This window comes from Cupressus sempervirens, chromosome 4 (assembly GCF_028749045.1).
Source record: "Cupressus sempervirens isolate cs-2001-9-10 chromosome 4, ASM2874904v1, whole genome shotgun sequence".
NCBI classification, from domain to species: Eukaryota; Viridiplantae; Streptophyta; class Pinopsida; order Cupressales; family Cupressaceae; genus Cupressus; species Cupressus sempervirens.
The window spans coordinates 67,604,462-67,625,694 of record NC_143121.1 but is presented as its reverse complement, the minus strand read 5'-3'; the positions used below and the strand labels follow the sequence as shown (position 1 = coordinate 67,625,694).

Below are 21,233 nucleotides of genomic sequence, written 5' to 3'. Positions count from 1 at the left end.
CACCATGTGCTTAATTAAGAGTTCAAAAAACTATGTTATCAACATGACAACTTAGTTGATTATGCAAACTCCAGTGTTGTAGACATCATGTGCTAAAATAGAGTTTCTAACTCTTGTGTTGTCAACATGACAACTCATATGAGTATGAATACTCCTAGGTGTCTAACCTAATAAATAATGAAATAATGAATTTATCCTAAGTAAACTTAAGTAAAGCATAAATAATAATTATCTACACTAACAAAATACTACTCCAAAAAGAGATGGAAAGAATGTTGAAAGAAGCAGTGAAGGACTGAAGAAGCCGCCAAACTACAAAATGTTCCAAATGATAGGAACAAAAGATGATTATATAGAACACCACTGAAGCATGTAGAAGCTACAAAGATTTGTTGAAAAGTAACTATTGAACTAAAGAACCTCCACTAAAATAGAACCTAACCAAGTAGAGAAGACTATAATCTGCATAAGTTCTCTTAGAAGACACTACTCGAATTAGGAGGCATAGAAAGCTCTAAAACTAAACTAAAACATATAGATGGCATGAAACAAAAAATTCCAAAGAGTTGATGAATAGAACATGGAAGGCTACATCCAAAGTAGGAACAAAAAGAAGAGTATCTAGATGGTAAATGATCCATCTCACTAGAACACATAGTTACCCAACCACTGCATCCAACTAGTACATTTGAGAACATACTAAATACATAGCTCACTACATCAAACCAAGGAATCATGAGAAAAAACAAAACCCCCAACCTAACGTACAAAAGGGTGAAGTGACATGCAACTGTGAAAGTGGGCCAATAGAATTACATGTCAAAGAACCACAATCAAAATGCACAAAAAAAATACATAAGTGTGTATGATCTTAGACACATCATGAGGCTAGTGTCATAGAAGGAATACTCACTAGACAAAGGAATACCAAAATTGAAAATTACATGTACAATTCTAATGGGCTCAAAAGTAGCTTTTTGAAAATATCTTGTTTGTGGAAAACAAAGTCTATATACCCAAGACATTAGAAATAAGTTGAAGGTAGATCTAAATAGAGCTATATGGGGTGAGAGAAATATTGATGCAATGCTAACATCAAAAAGTGATGACCATAAATTCAACATTCAAATGAATGTTGAAGAAAACAAATGCTTGAAAAGCAACCTAGTAGCTAGAAAAAAAGATCTAGTTTTCCATAACAGACTAAGTTTCCAAGGTAAAGCTCATTGGAAAAAATTCAAGTTGTTGGTAAACAAAAATCCAGAGCTGAAAAAAGAATCTAGTGGCCAATACATTTCACATGTGTTGCTAAAATATATATAAAAATTAAAATAATGACTAAAGATCTCATAAATCATGCATGGTGCTTTGGAAAAATGTGTCCCAATTTTTTTTTACCATGCGCTAATAAAGGAGCCAAAATACATGATATATTGGGTGAAAATGTAGATGTTGGAAAGAGCACTAATGTAATGACATGAAGAATTGATAATGAAGGGCCGTGTACCATCATCAACCCTACCAATTGCATTAGAAAATTTGACAATAAAGCTATAGCCACTGGCTTCTACTTGATAAATAGGTCTTCTACATCAACTCTTATTGATAAGACACCAATGGAAGCATGGTCAGGCAAAAAGCCTACACTTGGACATCTAAGAGTGTTCGGTTGTGATGCATACGCTCATGTGCCAAAGGAGACATTGACAATATTGGATAAAAAAGCTATCAAATTTGTTTTCATAAGATATGGTGTGAAAGGGTACAAACTTTGGGATCGATTGAAACAAAGGTGTTTTCTTCTAGAAGTGTTATTTTTAGAGAAACTAAGCCGCCTTCTATTATTTTGTAGCCAAAAATAGAAGAAAATGATGTGATTCATCTTCCTTCTACACCTGAGAAAGGTAAATTGAGAACCTTAGAAATACATGAAGCTGAAGAGAGTTTTACAAGTTTAGAATCATGAGAGTAAGAGGGAGAACTTGAACCTGAACTAGATCTTGTTTAAAAGTCTAATAGATAGAGGAAAGCACCAGAAAGGTATGGATAATCTCTTGATGATTGGAGGTCTATATTCTTTTTGAATGCTAATGTTGATGAGCCAAGACCTGTAGAAGAGGCTCTTGATATGAATGATTTAGAGTCCCACAAAATAGCCATGGATGAAGAGATGGAAACTCTTAAGAGGAATAACATGGGGGACCTTGTACCATTTCCTAAAGGAAACATTCCTATTGGTTGTAAATGGCTATTAAAAATGAAGATGAAGTCAAATGGAAGCATTAAGAAGTACAAAGCATGTTTGGTTTACAAAGTTTACTCCTAGGTTACAGGAGTTGTTTATGTTAAAAAAATGTCTCTTCTATTAAAAATCACATCCATTCAATTTTCCCTTTCTATTGTAGTTTCTTATGATCTAGAAGTTGAGAAAATGGATATGGAAACAAGTTTCCTTCATATAGATTTGGATGAAGAAATTTATATGACAAAGCCATAACACTATGTGGTCAAAGGTAAAAGTCATTTGGTTTGCAAATTGAAGAAATTATTGTATGGTTTAAAATAAATTCCTAGGATTTGGTACTAGAAGTTTGATACATACATGTTGAGTTTGGGATTTGTGCGGTCTAAATTTGATCACTATATATATTTCAAATTTGATGGTCATCATTTCTTGGATATTGCCTTATATGTTAATAACATATTGTTTATTGGCAAAGGAAATGTCTAATTAAATGTAATAACCCCATTCTCCAACACTGTGTGATAAGATAGATTTTGAGTATTGAATGATATATTTGTTCCATATATCCCTGAAATGAATTTGAGTTTCATTTTATATACAACCCATAGGAGTGGGTGCTTCCAAATGGACACGTCCCTTCTTTAATTACACCTCCTCATGATTAATTATAAATAATATTATTTCATTTATTCTTATATTTACTTATTGTTATATTTATCATTCTAATTTTTCTAATTGACTATCTAATTCATCTATTATTATTATTTTTTGATTAACATATTTTAGTATAATTATATTATTCAAAATATTTTAATTAAATTATTCTTATTTATTTATATTTTGACAAGGATATCACAGTCATCTCCTCCCAAATTTGGTTGTCCCCAAAAAATTGATTTGATCCTCATTAATTTATAGTCTGGGTTTATTCTCTTTCATATATATGTGTTAGACACTTGCAAAGTAAACATGTTAGTATATAATAGTTTGTACAAAAAAATATGAATGAGGACACAGAGTAGACACATTAATGCATTAAAATGCAATGAAAACACAAGGTAGACACATGAATTCATGAAGACACGAGGAAGACATGAAGCAAACACATTGATGCATGAAGAAACGATGTAGACATGTTAGAGTCTTGCTTACAAATTGAGATAGGACAAGGTAAGGAAATGTTTTACCACTTTGATCATGAATGTCATGCTCCTTTCTCCTATCTCGAAATCAAAATTTCTTGAAGATACATATTTTTAACAACTTTTCTATAGCTAGTACTACAATAAGGTGCATAATTTCATAATGGATGGTAGATTTACTACTGCTCAAGTTTGGACATGCTCAACTTGGGGCTCCCTCAAATTTTAATCTATATTGGGATTCTCTTGCCCCAATGTGACCGATTTACTCCTCTTGTGCACACTCCCTACCCACTATGAACATGATTAATTTTGATGTGGATGGTAGATTTACTACTTCTCAAGTTTGGACACACTTAGCTTGGGGCTCCCTCAAATCTTTATCCATATTGAAATTTTCTTGCCTCAACATGATCAATTTACTCCACCCCCTATGCACACTCACTATCCACTAAAATCACCATAGTTCTTATGGATTCAACCAAAAATTACTAGTAATATTATTCAAACATCTTTACTCAATACAATTCAACATAATAATATTAGATCATTCAAATACATTATAAATTAAATGTATACTTTGAATATATAATATGTATTTGATCTTCTATTTACATATTTCAATATATACCTCTCAAACATATTGTTTCCTTATCAAATATTTAATTATGATTAAGAAATTCATATGCAAATAGTGAGGAACCCATATTTAATAATCTAGTCTTTATCAATAATCAATTCTAACCAATTCCCAATCTATATTTTCTTAAATTTCATATTCACATAAGAATTTAAAAATAAATAGATGTAAAAATACTTACCTTGACTTATCACTGACGGAGGGTTCCTTTCCTTGAATTAAAACAATCCACATATTTTCTGTCAAAAAAATTGTAATGCCATTTCATTTTTCTTGGTATGTTCAGTTAGGATTCGGTCCATGTTTCCCCTTGACATCCATGTATTGGTTGTTGTCTCTCTATTTTCAACTCTATGTTATAATTTCTAGGGCTTTTTTTCCCCACATTTACAAATCTTCTAACATGCCCAGTGGTGGTAATTGTTTCCATGGTCATCACTTCAAATATTTTTTTATTTCTCAGTCCTCCTTTGTTTTATCCATATCCATGTAACATATATAACATTATAATGGTAATATATCTTATGTCCATAACCTGTGATCATATATGATGTTTAGTCCTTATTCAATTTCTCCTTATTGGCCACTACCATTCCTCTTTTCCCATGCTTAATTTGCCTTTATTTTTACTTATTTCCACCTTGGCTAGCGGCACAGGTTTTATGGCTTCCCAGTGTATTTGAAATAATCACAATTACTACTTGGTTGTAATACTTTGGCAATGTCTAGCCTTCATTTTTTCCTTCTCCTTATGATTTCTACAGTGTGAATTTATATACTTCTCTTACCAACATTCATGTTGTCACTCAAATTGTTCAATTTATATAATATAATTTTTTTTCTCCCTATAAAATTATTAAGGTGTAATACAGTTTGAATGATCAATGTGAGAAATATAAAATTCAATCTTAAACTCACAACCCTAAACCTAAAAATTTTGTTTGGCACATGAAGGTGTCGAGTGCCAGTTTTACTCGGCACTTGCTCGGCACTTGATGGTGCCGAGTGATAGGAAACATGTGCCAAGTGAGCTTGGCACACAAAGGACAATGCTCGACACTTGAAGGAGGACGCAGTAGGTGCCGAGTTAGCTCGGCACACAAAGAAGACAATGGATGCTGAGTAAGGTCAGCTTCGACTAACAAAAATTTATAACTTAGAAGCAATCTAATGTGAATGCTTTCACGATTAAAACCAGAGAGTTGAGCTTTAACCTTTCAACCAAGTTTCTCAAATACAATGAATAGAAGAGGAAGAACAATAGATTCAAGTATGCCTACTTTCTTTTCTATTCAACTGAGACTTAAACTATTACAAAATTTGAGAGCATTTGACTTCAACCAAAAAACTCAAAAAAACCCTAAACTAATAATACTTCAAACTTCAATAAAATTTTGAAACTTGCAACACTAATGGCTGCATACAATGGTGCTTGGAGAAATCACTGCTTCAATAGGACAAATCCAAACAACAATAAACTTACTGAGTGAACAAGGGAAGCATGTGCAACTGCAAGCACAAACTTCTTTCCTTCTTCCTTCTTTGCTTAGCTCTGCAACTTCTCTCTGATCTACTTGATCTAAAAACTCTACTAAATGAATGTAGAAACATTCCTTTTTGTCACATTCTTCCTTTCCCTCTCAACATTCAAATTTCAAAACTTACCTACCAAAAATAAATGTTTGCCGACCATGGATGCCTATGGGAAGCAAATTGATAGGGTAGATGGGTGTGGGGCTCGAGGACAACCTGAAAGTGTTTGACATTTAAATTTCTAACACTCCCACTTTGTCCCGAGCCAAACAAGAAAGCATCACAACTGATCAAAATCAACTACACCAAGACTCTCTCTTAAGTGTAAAAAAGTTCCAATGCCTAATGGCTTGGTGAAAATATCTACTAGCTATTGCTCTAACTTGCAGAATTCCATCTTCATATCCCCATTCTCCACCAACTCTCTAATGAAGTGATATCTAATTTCTATGTGTTTGCTTCTCCCATGGAAGACTAGATTCTTGGACAATGCAATTGATGAGATGTTGTCACAATAAATTGTGGTTCCATCCTCTTGCCTTTCATTCAAATCCATCAAGATCCTCCTTAGCCAAATTGCTTGACATGTTGTTGCATTTGCTACAATGTATTCATCCTTTGCTGTAGATTGAGCAATAATAGGTTGCTTCTTGGATACCCATGAAATTGCACCCGATCCCATATGAAACATGTATCTGAAAGTGCTCTTCCTATCATCTAAACTTTAAGCCCAATCACTATTAGTATAACCTACCAACCTGAATTCATTTGATGCCGTATACAAAATTTTAAATCCCTTGGTACCTTCCACATACCTTAGGATCCTCTTTCTTGCTTGCCAATGGGAATCCTTTGGTGTTTTCATAAATCTAGAAATCAGACTTACTGCATGCATTAGGTCTGGCTGAGTTGTAGTCAAATACATTAAACTTCCAACCATACTCTTGTATAGTGTTGGATCCACTCTCTTGCTAGAGTCTTCCTTGCTCAACTTCAGACCTACTGCTATTGGTGTGGGGGTTGCCTTACTGTTCTGCATTTTAAATCTCTTAAAGATCTTCCTTGCATACTTTTCTTAAGAGATGAAGATGCCATCATGCATTTGTTTTACTTCTATGCCTAGAAAGTATTTCAAGAGACCTAAGTCTGTCATTTCAAACTCACTTTTCATGGCCTCTTTAAACTCACCAATTAGAGCCTTTTCATTACCAGTAAAAATCAAGTCATCTACATAAAAGACAACAATCAATACATTGCCATCCGCTGCCTTGATGTAAAGAGTGGGCTCACCATTGCTTTTGCTAAAGCCATTGCTCATCAAATATGAGTCAATCCTGTTGTACCATGCCTGTGGAACTTGATTGAGCCCATAAAGAGCTCTCTTCAATCTATATACTTTATTCTCTTCACCTGCAACTTCATAACCAGGTGGCTGCTCCACATACAGTTCTTCTTTCAATACACCATTTAGGAAGGTAGACTTCACATCCATTTGAAATACCTTCCACTTGTGCTGAGCTACAATTTCTATGACAATATGCACGGTTTCCATTCTTACAACCAGGGCATATGTCTCATCATAGTCTCTTCCATACTACTATTTGTAGCCCTTAACTACCAGCCTTGCCTTATGCCTATCAATCTTGCCTTCAACATTGCATTTGGTCTTATAAACCCATTTCACTCCAATCACTTGCTTCTTTGGAGGCAATTTAGTTAGCTCCCATGTCTCATTCCTTTCTATAGCATCTATTTCCTCATCCATGGCATTACACCATTTCTTCTCTTTAATAGCTTCCTCAAAATATACAGGATCACTATGAGAAAATAATGCAAAATTAACACTCTCATCATAATCTTCATACCTTTCATCTTGGTATATCTCCCTAAGACTCTTGGTCTTTCTTGGTAACAAGGAGGAGAGTGTGGGATCAGAATCTTTAGTGTTGCTGCTTTGCCAACCAGCTCAGTCTTCACTGTTACTCGACATTGACACTCGATCATCCCTAGAGGAGCTCGACAATGATTGAGGTTGCTTTCCTTTTCTTCTATCTGCTCCTTCTTGCTATTCATCAACATCTTCTTCACTCATAATTGGCACTTTACTAGAAGTGCTTGGTGACTCATCAATTGAACCATACCAAGACTGATTTTCAAGAAATTCCACATCTCTTGAGAGAGTCATCTTGTTGTTCAATGGGTCATACAATCTATATGCCTTTGATTCTGAGCTGTACCTTGTGAAGATGCACTTCACACCTTTTTCATCCAATTTTTTCCTTTTCTCTTTAGGCACATGTGCATATGCAACACATCCAAACACCCTTAAGTGTTCAACTATCCATCTTCTTTGTGACCATGCTTCCATTGGAATTCTATCACGAACTGCCTTTGTAGGACACCTATTAATTAGATAAAGTGTTGTTGCCATAGCCTCTCCCCAAAACTCAGTTACAAGACCTTTCTCTTTCATCATGCTCCTTTCCATTACAACAATGGTCCTATTTTTTCTTTCAGCCACTCCATTCTGTTGTGGTGTATAACTGGCTATGAGCTCTTTCTTTATGTCATTTTTCCTGCAAAAGTTTACAAAAGCATTGGAGGTATACTCCCCTCTTCTATCTGATCTTAGGATCTTAATATAGTGTCCACATTCTCTTTCTGCCTGGGCCTTAAATTCTACAAATTTATCAAATGCTTCAGATTTATTCTTTAAGAAATACACCCATGTCCTACGACTAAAATCATCAATAAATGTCATGAAATAAGTACTCCCCCCAATGGAAGTAACTTGCATAGGACTGACTAGGTCAGTATGCACTAACTCTAATGGATATCTAGCTCTCCTAGAATTTCTAGAATTAAAGGGAAGCCTATGTTGCTTACCCAAAATAAAAGCCTCACACTTGTCACAAGAATTTCCTACATGTGGCAAACCATCTACCATTCTTTTATTTGATAATAAATTTAAACTAGCATAGCCAAGATTACCATACCTGAGATGCCACAAATGTGAAGGGTCTTCAATCACACTCCTTAGAGCAGATTGTGTTTGAGGTGCAGCACAAACTTGAGATGAGAAACATGTCTCTATCTTTAAGGGAAACATCATGTTCTTTGTCATTTGAACTGTTGCAAGTAAGTTTTTTCTCCCATCCTTTTCATGAATGACAAGTGTCATTCTCCATCAGCACTTTGTATCCATTTTGAATGAGCTGACCAATGCTCATCAAATTGTGCTTCATACTAGGGGTGAAATACACATTTTGTATTTTCCTTTTCTCACCTTTCTTGGTGCGGACCATCATAGATCCTTTGCCCACAACTGGTAGGGTTCCATTGTTACCCATTTTAATTTTAGATTTGAAACTCTTGTCAGTGAATGAAAACAAGGTTTCATTACCACTCATGTGGTTGCTACATCCACTATCGAGGTACCAAACCTCAAGGCTTCATTCTTCACCAACATTACACATGATGAAGGTAGCAACATTGGGTCCACTTCCCATGTTCACATCAGGCACATTTTCTTTTCTTGACTGATCATTTTGCTTCTTCCAGCATTCATTTACATAATGCCCATATTTATGATAGTGGTAGCATTCTACATTACTCTTATTTGAGTTGTAGTTTTTCTTACCTCCTCTTGAAGTATTTTGTGAGCTACTTGCTCCATCTGCTCTTCTTGAGCTTTCTGCTGCAGCATTTCTTTGTCCTCCATTTCCTCGGCCTCTACCTCTGGAGCTCTTGCTTGAGCCATTTCTTCCTCTCCCCCTTCCTTTTGGATTTGTCTGAGCCTTGAATGCTTGCTCTTGGGACATAGAATATGTAGATCTATTGATCCTATGCTCATGGGTTTGAAGAGAACCCATCAACTCATCCATTGTCAAAATAGTGAGGTCTTTTGCCTATTCTATGGTCATGACCAAATTTTCATATTTATGAGGTAAACTCCTTAATATCTTCTCCACTATCCTCTGTTCTTGATAGTCTTCTCCGTTTGACATCAATCGGTTAATCACATTTGAGGTCCTTGAATTGAAGTCTGCAACTGATTCATTTTCCTTCATCTAAAGGTTCTCAAATTCCCTCCTTATATTCTATAGCTTTACTGTACGAACTTTATCAGTCCCCTTGAAGTTCGTCTCAAGGGTATTCCATGCTTCCTTTGCATAATTTGCTGCTGCAATCTTTGGAAAAATTATCTCTGTCATTGCTGCTTCAATAAGACTTAATGCCTTTGCATCTTTCCTCCTTGACTCTTTCAAATGAGTCTTCTGTGCATTTGTGAGGGCAGCATACTGAGTTGGATCAGTCACATCATTGAATCCATTAACTACAAACTCCCACAAATCATTTGCAACCATTATGGTCTTCATCTTCTTTGCCCATGTATCATAATTTTTCCCATTGAAGGGTGGTAGCTACTACCATATCTTTTTTGCATCCCCTGCCATGTCAAATATCCTAAGAAAACAAATGCCCTAACTCACTATGGATGTGGGGCCTCAAAGCTCTGATACCATGTGAGAAATATAAAATTAAATCTTAAACTGACAACCCTAAACCTAAAAATTTTTCTTAGCACTTGGAAAAAGTGCTCGGCACATGAAGGTGTCGAGTGCCAATTTTACTTGAAACTTGCTCAGCACTTGCTGGTGTCGAGTGACAGGCAACAGGTTCCAAGTGAGCTCAGCACACAAAGGACAATGCTCGACACTTGAAGGAGGAGGCAGTAGGTGCCGAGTTAGCTCGACACACAAAGAAGACAATGGATGCCGAGTAAGGTTGGCTCCAACTAACAAAAATTTATAACTTAGAAGCAATCTAACGTGAATGCTTTCATGATTAAAACTAGAGAGCCGACCTTTAACCTTTCAACCAAGTTTCTCAAATATAATAAATAGAAGAGGAAGAACAATAGATTCAAGTATGCCTACTTTCTTTTCTATTCAACTGAGATTTAAACTATTACAAAATCTGGGGGCATTCGGCTTCAACCAGAAAACCCTAAAATAACCCTAAACTGATAATACTTCAAACTTCAATAAACTTTTAAACCTGCAACACTAATGGCTGCATACAATGGTGCCTAGAGCAATCACTGCTTCAACAAGACAAATCCAAACAACAACAAACTTACTGAGTGAACAAGGGAAGCACGTGCAACTGCAGGCACACACTTTTTTCCTTCTTCCTTCTCTGCTCAGCTCTGCAACTTCTCTCTAATCTCTTTGATCTGCAAACTCTACTAAATGAATGTAGAAACATTCCCTTTTGTCACATTCTTCCTTTCCCTCTCAATGTTCAAATTTCAAAACTTGCCTAGAAAAAATAAATGACTGCCGACCATGGATGCCTTCGGGAAGAAAACTAACAGGGTAGATGGGTGTGGGGCTCGAGGACAACTTGCAGGCATTTGACGTTTAAATTTCCAACAATCAATGCTAACTGTAGTGTTCCTTGCAATCCATGGAGTGATTCTAATCTAGTTCGATATCACTTGTTCAAGTTATGAGTAGAATATAAGATTAATATATTAACAATATGAGGCATATGTTGTAGGCTTCAAAAGGGTGCAATGTAGTCTCCAGGTTATCTTGCGTTAATGAACACATTTTAATAATTTGTGTTTCTAATAGAATAAATCTTTCAATTGTATATCACAACACTTTGTAAGTCTTTTAATGTTCCTTTTGATTTATACCAGATGTATTTGAGCCAATAAAATTGACATGACCATTTTTCGTCATTTTTAGGGTTACATAATTAAAACTCATCACATTTTCTTGGTGGTGATTTCTAATCAACAAATGCACAGATACCACCAATAATATCTACAAATAAATATCTCTCATAGTTTCATATTCAATGATCAATGATGGTTATCCGCATAAAGATATCACCAATAGTACCTGGCAATTATTGTCTATACTCAAACAATCTCTCATTATCCTTTTCGTGAAGGATATATTGGCACTTATGTTATTATTTTTACATTTTTATTTTTTTATAGTTCATTTCCCTTCCTCCTTTGATGAATATATCACAATTTATGTAGTTATAGGGACGCAGGCTATGGATTCCACTCTACTTCTTAAACAATCATGTCAAATTTCAATTACCGAATTTCTTCATAATGGTGCCTACTCCAGCAACATTGATTGGTGTCTAAGTGCACTTACTATTGGTTATGTATACATAAATTTACATCACAAATCATTTTATTTTCTTATATCTCTTAATTCGTGTTTCTTGCATTGTCATATTTTTGCCATTTTCCAAATGTTTTCAAACTTATTTTGTTTTCACTCGACATGATGCCAAGACCATAGCTTTGATGGCAATTGTAATGACCCCATTCTCCAACACTATGTGATAAGATAGATTTTGAGTATTGAATGATATGTTTGTTCTATATATCTTAGAAATGAATTTGAGTTTCATTTTATATACAATGCATGGGAATAGTTTCTTCCAAATGAACAAATCCCATTTTAATTACACATTTCCCTAATTAATTATACACAATATTAGTTCATATATTCTTCTATTTACTTATTATTATATTTATCATTCTAATTTTTATTATTGACTATCTAATTCTTTTTTTTTATATTTATTATTATTAATATATGATTAACATATTTTTGTATAATTATATTATTTAATATATTGTAATTAAATTATTCTTATTTATTTATATTTTGACGGGGATATCACATTGCAGAATTAAAATCTCATCTTTCAAAAAAGTTTGAAATGAAAGATCTTGGTGCACCAAGGCACATTCTAGGAATGAAGATGATAAGAGATAGATGAAATAGAAAGCTTTGGCTAGGCCAGAGTAAGTATTTTGGTATGTATTGTTCTAAGAAGATTCAATATGTAGGATTCTAGACCATTGAGTGTTCTTGTTACTATGGGAACACAGATTTCTAGCTCATAGTGTCATACATCCCCATTGGAGACAGAAGAGATGAGTAGAGTACCATATGAGAGTGTTATTGGATGTTTTATGTATACTATGGTTTGTACAAGACCATACATTTCCCAAGTAGTGGGACTACTTTTCGGTTACATGTCTAATTGAGGAAGAGCACATTGGGATGGAATAAATAGAGTTTTCAAAGACTTGTGGGTTACCTTAGAGTACTATATATTTTCATGGAATAGGAAATGAGGATTACTTGCATATTCAAGGCTATGTACATTCAAACTAGGTTCGTAATGTTGATAGAATAAGATCCATCAGTGCCTCTATTTTTAAATTGTTTGGTGGTGCAAACAATTGGATGAGTAAGCAATAGGTTATGGTCACTTTGTCCACTATGTAAGCATACTATATGGTAGCTACTTATGCCCATAAGAAATCCATCCAACTAAAGAGATTGTGTTTAGATACATAATTCAAATTGGGTGCAATGACGATTTATAGTGACAATGATAGTACAATCTACCTAGTAAACAACCGCACTTTTCATGCCAATACCATTTTATGAGAGATATGATTGGAAATGGAAAGGTGAAGTTGAAGAAAGTAGAAACTTTGGTGAATATTGTTGATGCATTAACTAAGCTCATGAGCATAGAGAAGTTTAGTTGATGTTTAGATTCTATGCACCTTTTTGCCCCTAGTAATTAAGACCATGCTACTTTTGATCCCTTGACTCTTGCAAGGTGTTTGCCAAGTGGGAGAATGTTGATAAATGTGTCGCATCCTTCCAATCTTATTTCTAGATAATTACAAAATTTGGTGTTAGTAGTTTTTCACATGTTTATGCATTGGAAAAAGGTGTTTGAGTTGTTAAAAATTTGTCTTGTTCAAGTAGATAATTGGGAGGCCATTTTTAGAGCATAGATGACTTTTTTATGACTTTTATGAGGGTCTTAACTAGGGAAAAAAGTTGTAGACATGAATACTATTTTAACCTTGTTCTTTTCCAATCTTGAAAACATAAATGTTAAGAGTGGCTACACTTCACATGGCGATGTAGCCCATGGTTTTGTAAAACTACAAGTGGTTTCCAAGTTATACAATTATTATATAGGGATGGCTTGGGGAGGAGGTTTGTATCATTGAATTTTGTATGCCATGCTAAGTGCTAGGAGTAGTATGTCCAAGTTTGAGTTGTGGTGATGCAAGCAATATATAGCACTATAGGTGGTGGAGTTTGACTCACAAAATAACCAACTACACTTTCAAGAAGTTATTTAAATATTTTCAATGAATCTCAAACTGCTTGTGTTGCATTCTATTGAATAGGATATTTCATTAAGACAAGAACTCCCTTTCAAGTTGATTCATTTATATTCCATCGCATCAAATATCGATGTTGTTGGAATTTTTAATGCAGCGTTGACATTTGCCCCTAGAGCCAAATGCTCACCTACACCCCTGACGTCCAGAATAGACACAAAAATTAATACGGGTAGGTGAGATTTTCAAATTTTGAAAAGAGGGGGAAACTGGAATGTGACAAAAGGAGTATTTTATTCATTCATTCAGGAAAGTTTTGCAGATCAAGCAGATCAGAGAGTTTCAGTTCAGCAGAGCAGAGAAAAGGAAGAAGAAGAAAGTGGTTAGCAAATCCACTTGTTGCAGAGACAGAAGGAAGTATGTTCAGTGTCTCCAGTTGCACATGACTCTTTTGTTCATTCTGTGAGTTTGTTGTTGTTCTTTTTTTGTCCTATTGAAGTAGTGATTGCTCCAGGCACCATTGTATGCAGCCATTAGAGTTCCAGGTTTAAAAGTGGAAGTATGTTCAGTGTCTCCAGTTGCACATGACTCTTTTGTTCATTCTATGAGTTTGTTGTTGTTTGTTTTTTGTTGTCCTGTTGAAGCAGTGATTGTTCCAGACATCATTGTATGCAGCCATTAGAATTGCAGGTTTAAAAGTTTATTAAAGTTTGAAGTATTATCAGTTTAGGGTTATTTTAGGGTTTTCTGGTTGAAGCCAAATGCTCCTAGATTTTGTAACAGTTTAAATCTCAGTTGAATAGAAAAGAAAGTAGGCATACTTGAATCTATTGTTCTTCCTCTTCTATTCATTGTATTTGAGAAACTTGGTTGAAAGGTTAAAGCTCGGCTCTCTAGTTTTAATCGTGAAAGCATTCACATTAGATTGTTTCTAAGTTATAAATTTTATTAGTTGGAGCCGACCTTACTCAGCATCCATTGTCTTCTTTGAGTGCCGAATTAACTCGGCATCTACTACATTTTCCTTTGTGTGTCGAGCTCACTCAGCACCTGTTGCCTGTCACTCAGCACCATCAAGTGCCGAGCACCCTACCACTCGGCACCATCAAGTGCCGAGTAAAACTGGCACTTGGCACCTTCATGTGCCGAGCAACTTTTAAGTGCCGATCAAAGATTTTTTAAGTTTAGAGTTGTGAGTTTAAGTTTGACTTTAATTGATATTTGTCACATATGCAAAATGTGATCAATTATTCACTGTGTACTTTCAAGTCTAATATTTGGATTCAACCAAATATGACCTCAAAGGCTTTTTGTTAAACCACCGACACTTGAACTGCAGAAAATATTCTATCAAACAAATTGCATCCATGCTTACGCTTTTACAATTGTTTTACATATACTCAACATCCTTTAATGGATTAGAAGTTGCCTTTTATCAACAATAGAATGGACGCTTGAACGTCAATTTCATGTGCTAGACCCTTAAAGGCACTCTGTCAATTGGTTGTCATGTTGAATGTGCATCTTTCACAAGTGCCACCGTTTCGTATACAATTTATTTCTCGTGAATTTCCAAGAATTTGTGCACCTCGCTTCGGCTATTCTTAATGCTATCTTCATTGACGCCCCGTAGGAGATTATGCAAAGTCTTGACAGCATTTTGTCAAACAAGTGGCACATGAGAAAAGGTCTGACACCATCTGCTTGACACGAGCATTGCATAAAATCTTCCATCATGACATATGTTTTAAGGATTTCTTATTAACTTTTCGAATCTTATGTCAAAAGTTCTTCCAATTCATTTTCATCTCCAGAAAGCTTCACAAAATCATATCACACAGATGTAATATTTTTGTCTGAAGTTGACGTGTATATACAACATCCCTTCAAATTCTTCTCAAGTGGCTTTTGGATGTATAGGCACCCATGCATGGTGCAGGAGCACCTTGGTAAAGCATCAAGGTGGAGGAAACACCATGGAGACACCATGAAGACATTAGAAGGATAGAGTTTAAAGTGACCTAAAAGTTCTAAAAATATGTAAATGGGTTATTAGTACCCTTAGACATGATAGAATGCATTAATGAAGCAAATTTGTAAAAGTTGCATTATATGCAAAATATGGCCTAGAAGGCTAACCATGGGAATGTAATGGATTATAGGGTTTTGAGGAATATTTAGGGTGGAAAAGGTCTTATTAAGTCCTTTAGATGTTCTTAGATCAAATAATGGGAAAACAATATAATGTTGCTAAAGTTTGACAACAAGTTGTCAACTTGGCAACTTAACTTACAATTAAAAGATAATAAACTGTCATCAATCGAATCAATGGGAGTTAGAATCGGTTAGTGAGAAAGTTGGTTAGTTTATAACTCTTAGAAAGTCTATTTAAGGCATATTGGTCGAATACAAATGAGAGGCATGGTGTATGAACAGCAATATATAATAAACAAAGTTTCTTTCTGCAATTTATGTCATTTTCTATTGTTACGACCTATTTCCAATGTGATTTCAATGAGATATTGAATTCATTGTAGATACTCATCAAAGAGGAATGCTAGTATACTAAATACTCTGTATTTTGTCTTTTGAATCATTTATTTGGTTTAGAATAGGCAAAGATATAGAAGTTTGAAGTGAAACTGCTGAAACCTTTAGGAAGGGTATTCAAAGACTTGAAAATGTAGTTTCTTTTCATTATTGCATAAAATAAGTCTCCTCATTGACAGGGATGATGGAAAACATTGTATATCAACCTGTTTTGGTCATTTAAAGAAGGATCATACACCACTGGGAGAAGGATTGAGTGTGGAAAAGGGGTCTATGATAGTCACAGAGAGAGGGTTTTGTCACAGAAAATTGGGTCCTGTTGCGGGGGTCATATCTCCCAAACCCACCGTTGGATTTTCCTCATATTTTTATATGTTGTTGGGGGTCAAATTGAACAAAATATCAATGGTTGGATTGAGTAAATAATTTTTTATAAAAAAGTTATGGATGACTGTTTACGGGTATATCTAGAAGACAGTGATAGGGCAGATTTTCATTGATTTGTTTCATGAATGTGTTGGGAAGTTTTATAAAGGGATTAAAGAGTTTTAGGGGGACATATAGAAGAGTCCTTTTGTTTAAAGTAGTAGTGGATCCTTTGAGAGTGATCCTAGTTGATAGGTTATTGGAGACAAGTGGAGTGCTGGAAGACTGGAACACTCACAACATCATATGTTCAAAATGCATTGATGCATGAGTGGGGGGTCCAAAGAGTGAGACATTAAGATGTGGAGTCTAGTAGAAGATAATATTGTTAGAGCCCACTAGCCTCTGTATCAATGCAACACATTCAAATTACCAGAGTATGCCACAGGTTGCCCTTTATTGAAGGAATTTTGTCAAAGAGATAGTGTGATAGTCCTCCATCACAATCTCTGACAATTACAAAACATATCAAAACTTCCTTTTGTGAAGTCGTTACAGTTGGCTACTTCTATGGTCTTCATTTGGAAAACGATGATGATGGAACATCGAATGTTGCATTGAGTTGCATCAGTTGTGTTACCATTACAAAAATCCCATATTGGCTCACGGGGAAGGTGCAAATGCTCAACCACCACCTTATTGCGGCATACATGGCAGAAATTACAAAAGTGGCCATTGCAATCCAACCTATGTGAAAATAGCATCTGCATCTCTCACAAAATAGTACCAAGGTCTCTTTTTGTTTTTCTTGGGTGTTATGCTTCTGGAGATGCTAGTGTTTTACATTTTTCTGGCGAATTGTATTGTCAGTTAAAAATTCTTCAAGAGATGCATTTGACAGCAGGTTCTGAGATATATCCATATAATCTAGATAGGTTTTGATGCTATCTAATGTGCAAACCCTTCTGAATACATTTTGCAATGAATTCTCTTTTTTTCTAAGGCAACATATCCTTGTGTTATCTTACATATATTTGTGTTAATTTACACTTTCTTAAACCTGCTACACAGTAGTCATGCACGTTTATCCAAGGATGGAATTGGGATTCTTACAAAATCAAAAGATTAGAATTAGGACAATATTTCACTTATAATTCAAATACTAACCTCCAATTTTTAGGAAGTTAAGCTTTGTGTGCAAATCTAAATGTTAATCAAATTGGGAATACTTCACCTTTCCATTTGACCTTTGGGAAATCCAAAGACCAACCCTTAACCATTAACTTTCTCATTAGTTATAGTTTTGGAGAGGGAAAATATATTGATTTTGGAGACAAAATGAATATTGATTGGGAGGTGGAAATGTTCACGCTTAACCACCAACCCTTTTTACTTAAGGTCTTAATCTTTTAGTTAGGATGTTATCTTTTTTATTAACCCACTTTTTTTGTGTTAGGGGAATCAAAAAATAATATCTCACCATTAAATTTAAACAACTCTTAGGACTGGACTTTGATTGTAATGTAGAAATTATAAATGCAACAAACAAATGATTTGGAATCATGATACTACCAAAAAATGGTTTGAACCCCTTACCATTTTAAGATAGAACTTAGATTTTTTTTGCACATTTTGACTAATATATTGAAATTTGAGATAGAATAGATATCAAGACAACAATGTTATAAGATTTGGATAAGGTGAGAAGGTTACATACCCTAATTAAAACCATTGTGTACTTTAAAGAATAGGTCAAGAGATTGTAATATTGCTGCTAATTACACCTTTGCAGGCATTTTCTTAGAAAGGAAGGAAGCAATTGTTCACAACATAAGTTAGAATTTGAAACCAATTAAAACAATGCAGGTATATTTATAACTACATATAAGAGAAAGGCTATGTGAGATGAATGGGAGGTAATTTCAAAGGCTGACATCAAATGAAAAGGCATACAATATAGATATACCATACTAAACTTACCAAAATAGTGGCCTATGCTCTAAGACAATCAAGGACAATTGGCCTAAACATAGCAAGGTTTGTTACATGCTTGTTATGTTCAATAATATGTAAAGAGCTTAATCTAGTACGTCAGTGTTAAATTAGATAACTGTTCCAATATAAGTGAGCTCAAGATTTATAACAATACAGAAAAATAGAACGATAATTGAATTTTTTCTTTTATTAAAATAATATTATAAAACTGACTATTAAACATGTTAAAAACTTGAATTTTCCTTTAAAAAAAACATAATATTAAATAAAATTAATATTTAAAAAACATAAAATATCTTGTAATCTATTATCTGCTTATACGAAATCAAATCAGCACTTTGAAAATGTAAACAATGTTGTTCTTGATCCATTAAGTAGAGAAGGAACCAGATCCCAAATCAAACAAAAGAACATAAAGTCTGAGCAACTAACGAAAACAGAGTTCATAGAACTAAGCCATAACAATCAACAATACAGATGAAAAAGAAGAATAACAGCAACATCAGAAGACGGATGGATTTAAACTAAAAGAATCCAAGGATCCCTCATAAACCCCTCTGTTAATGCTAAGTTTCTTGCCCTCCTAAACTTTTCATCTTCGTAAACCATGTTATTGAGGTTTTGGGAAAACTCCTTGCAAGACCGAGTATTTCATTGAAAAATTGAAACACACCGTCAAGCCCCGGGACCTCGTATTGCTCTTTTCCGTAATCGATTCCAATTCTGACAATTTTCAGCAGTGGAGCGCTTTTCAAAATTGAAGAGCACAAGAAGAGACCCCTATTGTTTCTGTCACGCAACGCAATATTCATGATGAGCTTGTTCAAATTCGGTAGTCGTAGAGTGAGCTCTGGTACATCCTGCATGGACCGCATTAATCTAAGTAACAATAATACTATCGAGCTAATAAAAGTTGGAAAGAAAAATAAATAGTTCTTACATTATTGACCCTTCCTTTAGAGAAAAGCAAACAGCAAAAACACATCCGGAAAATTATTGTATTCATTCTAACATTTTATTTCGAATGGAAATCCAAAATAATAGTCTACTGGTTCGAAACTAATGTTTTGATTTAGAATTAATAAACAGGGAAATACTTACCTTAGGATCAGAAACATATGTGGTTGAGTCAAACAGCAATTCTTCCAATAGAGGAAAGGTTTGTACAAGCTGAATATCATTGAAATCTACAGCATCAAAACATGTGATTTTCCTCAACGATCTGACTGAAAGAAAATGCTGAAGATGTTCAAAATCAGTTTCCAGATGGACACATGCAGGTAAATGTATGTTTCCATTCACTGACCCAGAAAATCCCTTAATTTTAATGTTTTCCAACTCAGGGCAATCTATGCCTCCAATACAGTAGTAACCATGATGGTCAATTAAAGCCAGAGATTTAAGGCTGGAAGAAACTATTCTATAGTTTGAAGGCAATGAGCATTTAGATACCGTCAAAGTCTGGATATTATGACACAGTCTTAAGATCGCATCAAATGCCTCCTCACATAGATCAACCTCTTCAAGATAACATTTTAAAAGATGGGGGAAACCCTGAAACCATGTAGGCGCCCCTGTTAAAATCTCAAAATTCTTGAGAGACAGAGATTCAAGTGTCACACATATAAAGAGAAGCTCCGGTACATGCATCCTGCTTCCAGTGCTTTTTAGATCTATGGACTTGGTGCCAAAATCAGAAATCCACATAAGCCACTTGTTAATTCTACTCTTAAATTTATCACAGTTGTGCAATTCAATACTTTCCAAGCCACAATGCTGCATAAGAATTAACTTGTCAATAATATCTTGGGGATTAGTACCAGTAGAATCGAAAAATTCATCCGAAAATTTGAGATTGCTTAGCTTGGTCCACGAGCAAAACCATTTTTGGGAAACCACCGAAAATCGAACGGCTTCATTTAAAGGAAGTCTGGTTAAAATCTTAGAACAGAATATGTGGACAGGAAAATTCGTGAGATTTGTGTCGCCCATTGCACTGCAACTATGAGAGAGTAGAGAGTAGGGATTCCTATGTAACAGGCATAGGCAGCATCTTTTTCTTAAAGTTCTAGGGCATGAAATAGAAATAGGAATAGAAATTCTGACAACGAAACGGAAGGCATTTATTAGAATTAGGAATAGAAATTCTGACGACGAAACGGAAGGCATTTATTAGAAATAGGAATAGAAATTCTGACGACGAAACGGAAGGCATTTATTAGAAATAGTAATAGAAATTCTGACAACGAAACGAAAGGCCTTTATTCGTGCAAACCCTGCAGGTTATCATAATTCCATTGATAGCCGGTTCTAAGTAATGTCATTTATCTCTTCTGTTTTCAGAAGAGCACTGAATTGATTAATAAAAATCTTCAAAGATACTCGTTAACAACATGATTATGCCATTATTTTTATAGAAAAAGGTTTTATAGGAGAATGTACTTATGTCGTGGTCAAAATAGCCGCTTCCTCTGATTTCAATAATACAAAAGCTTTTTCGATTATTGTAGAGCAGTTCTTGTTTAGGGAATTAAAGTAAGCTTTGCTGTTTGGTAACGGTTC

General features: G+C 34.8%; 1 protein-coding gene across 1 annotated transcript in view; it reads right to left on the bottom strand.

The window, feature by feature from the left end:
- LOC149559968 (F-box/LRR-repeat protein At3g26922-like) overlaps window positions 1–20,663 on the bottom strand; it is a 180,097-nt gene extending 159,434 nt beyond the window's left edge. The window contains exons 1-2 of the mRNA XM_089827526.1: window positions 19,773–20,663; window positions 19,345–19,531 (exon numbers count right to left, since the gene is read on the bottom strand). Of these exons, the coding sequence (XP_089683652.1) occupies window positions 19,345–19,531; window positions 19,773–20,663 (1,078 nt within the window). The remainder of the gene's footprint in view (window positions 1–19,344; window positions 19,532–19,772) is intronic.
- Window positions 20,664–21,233: the final 570 nt, after the last annotated feature.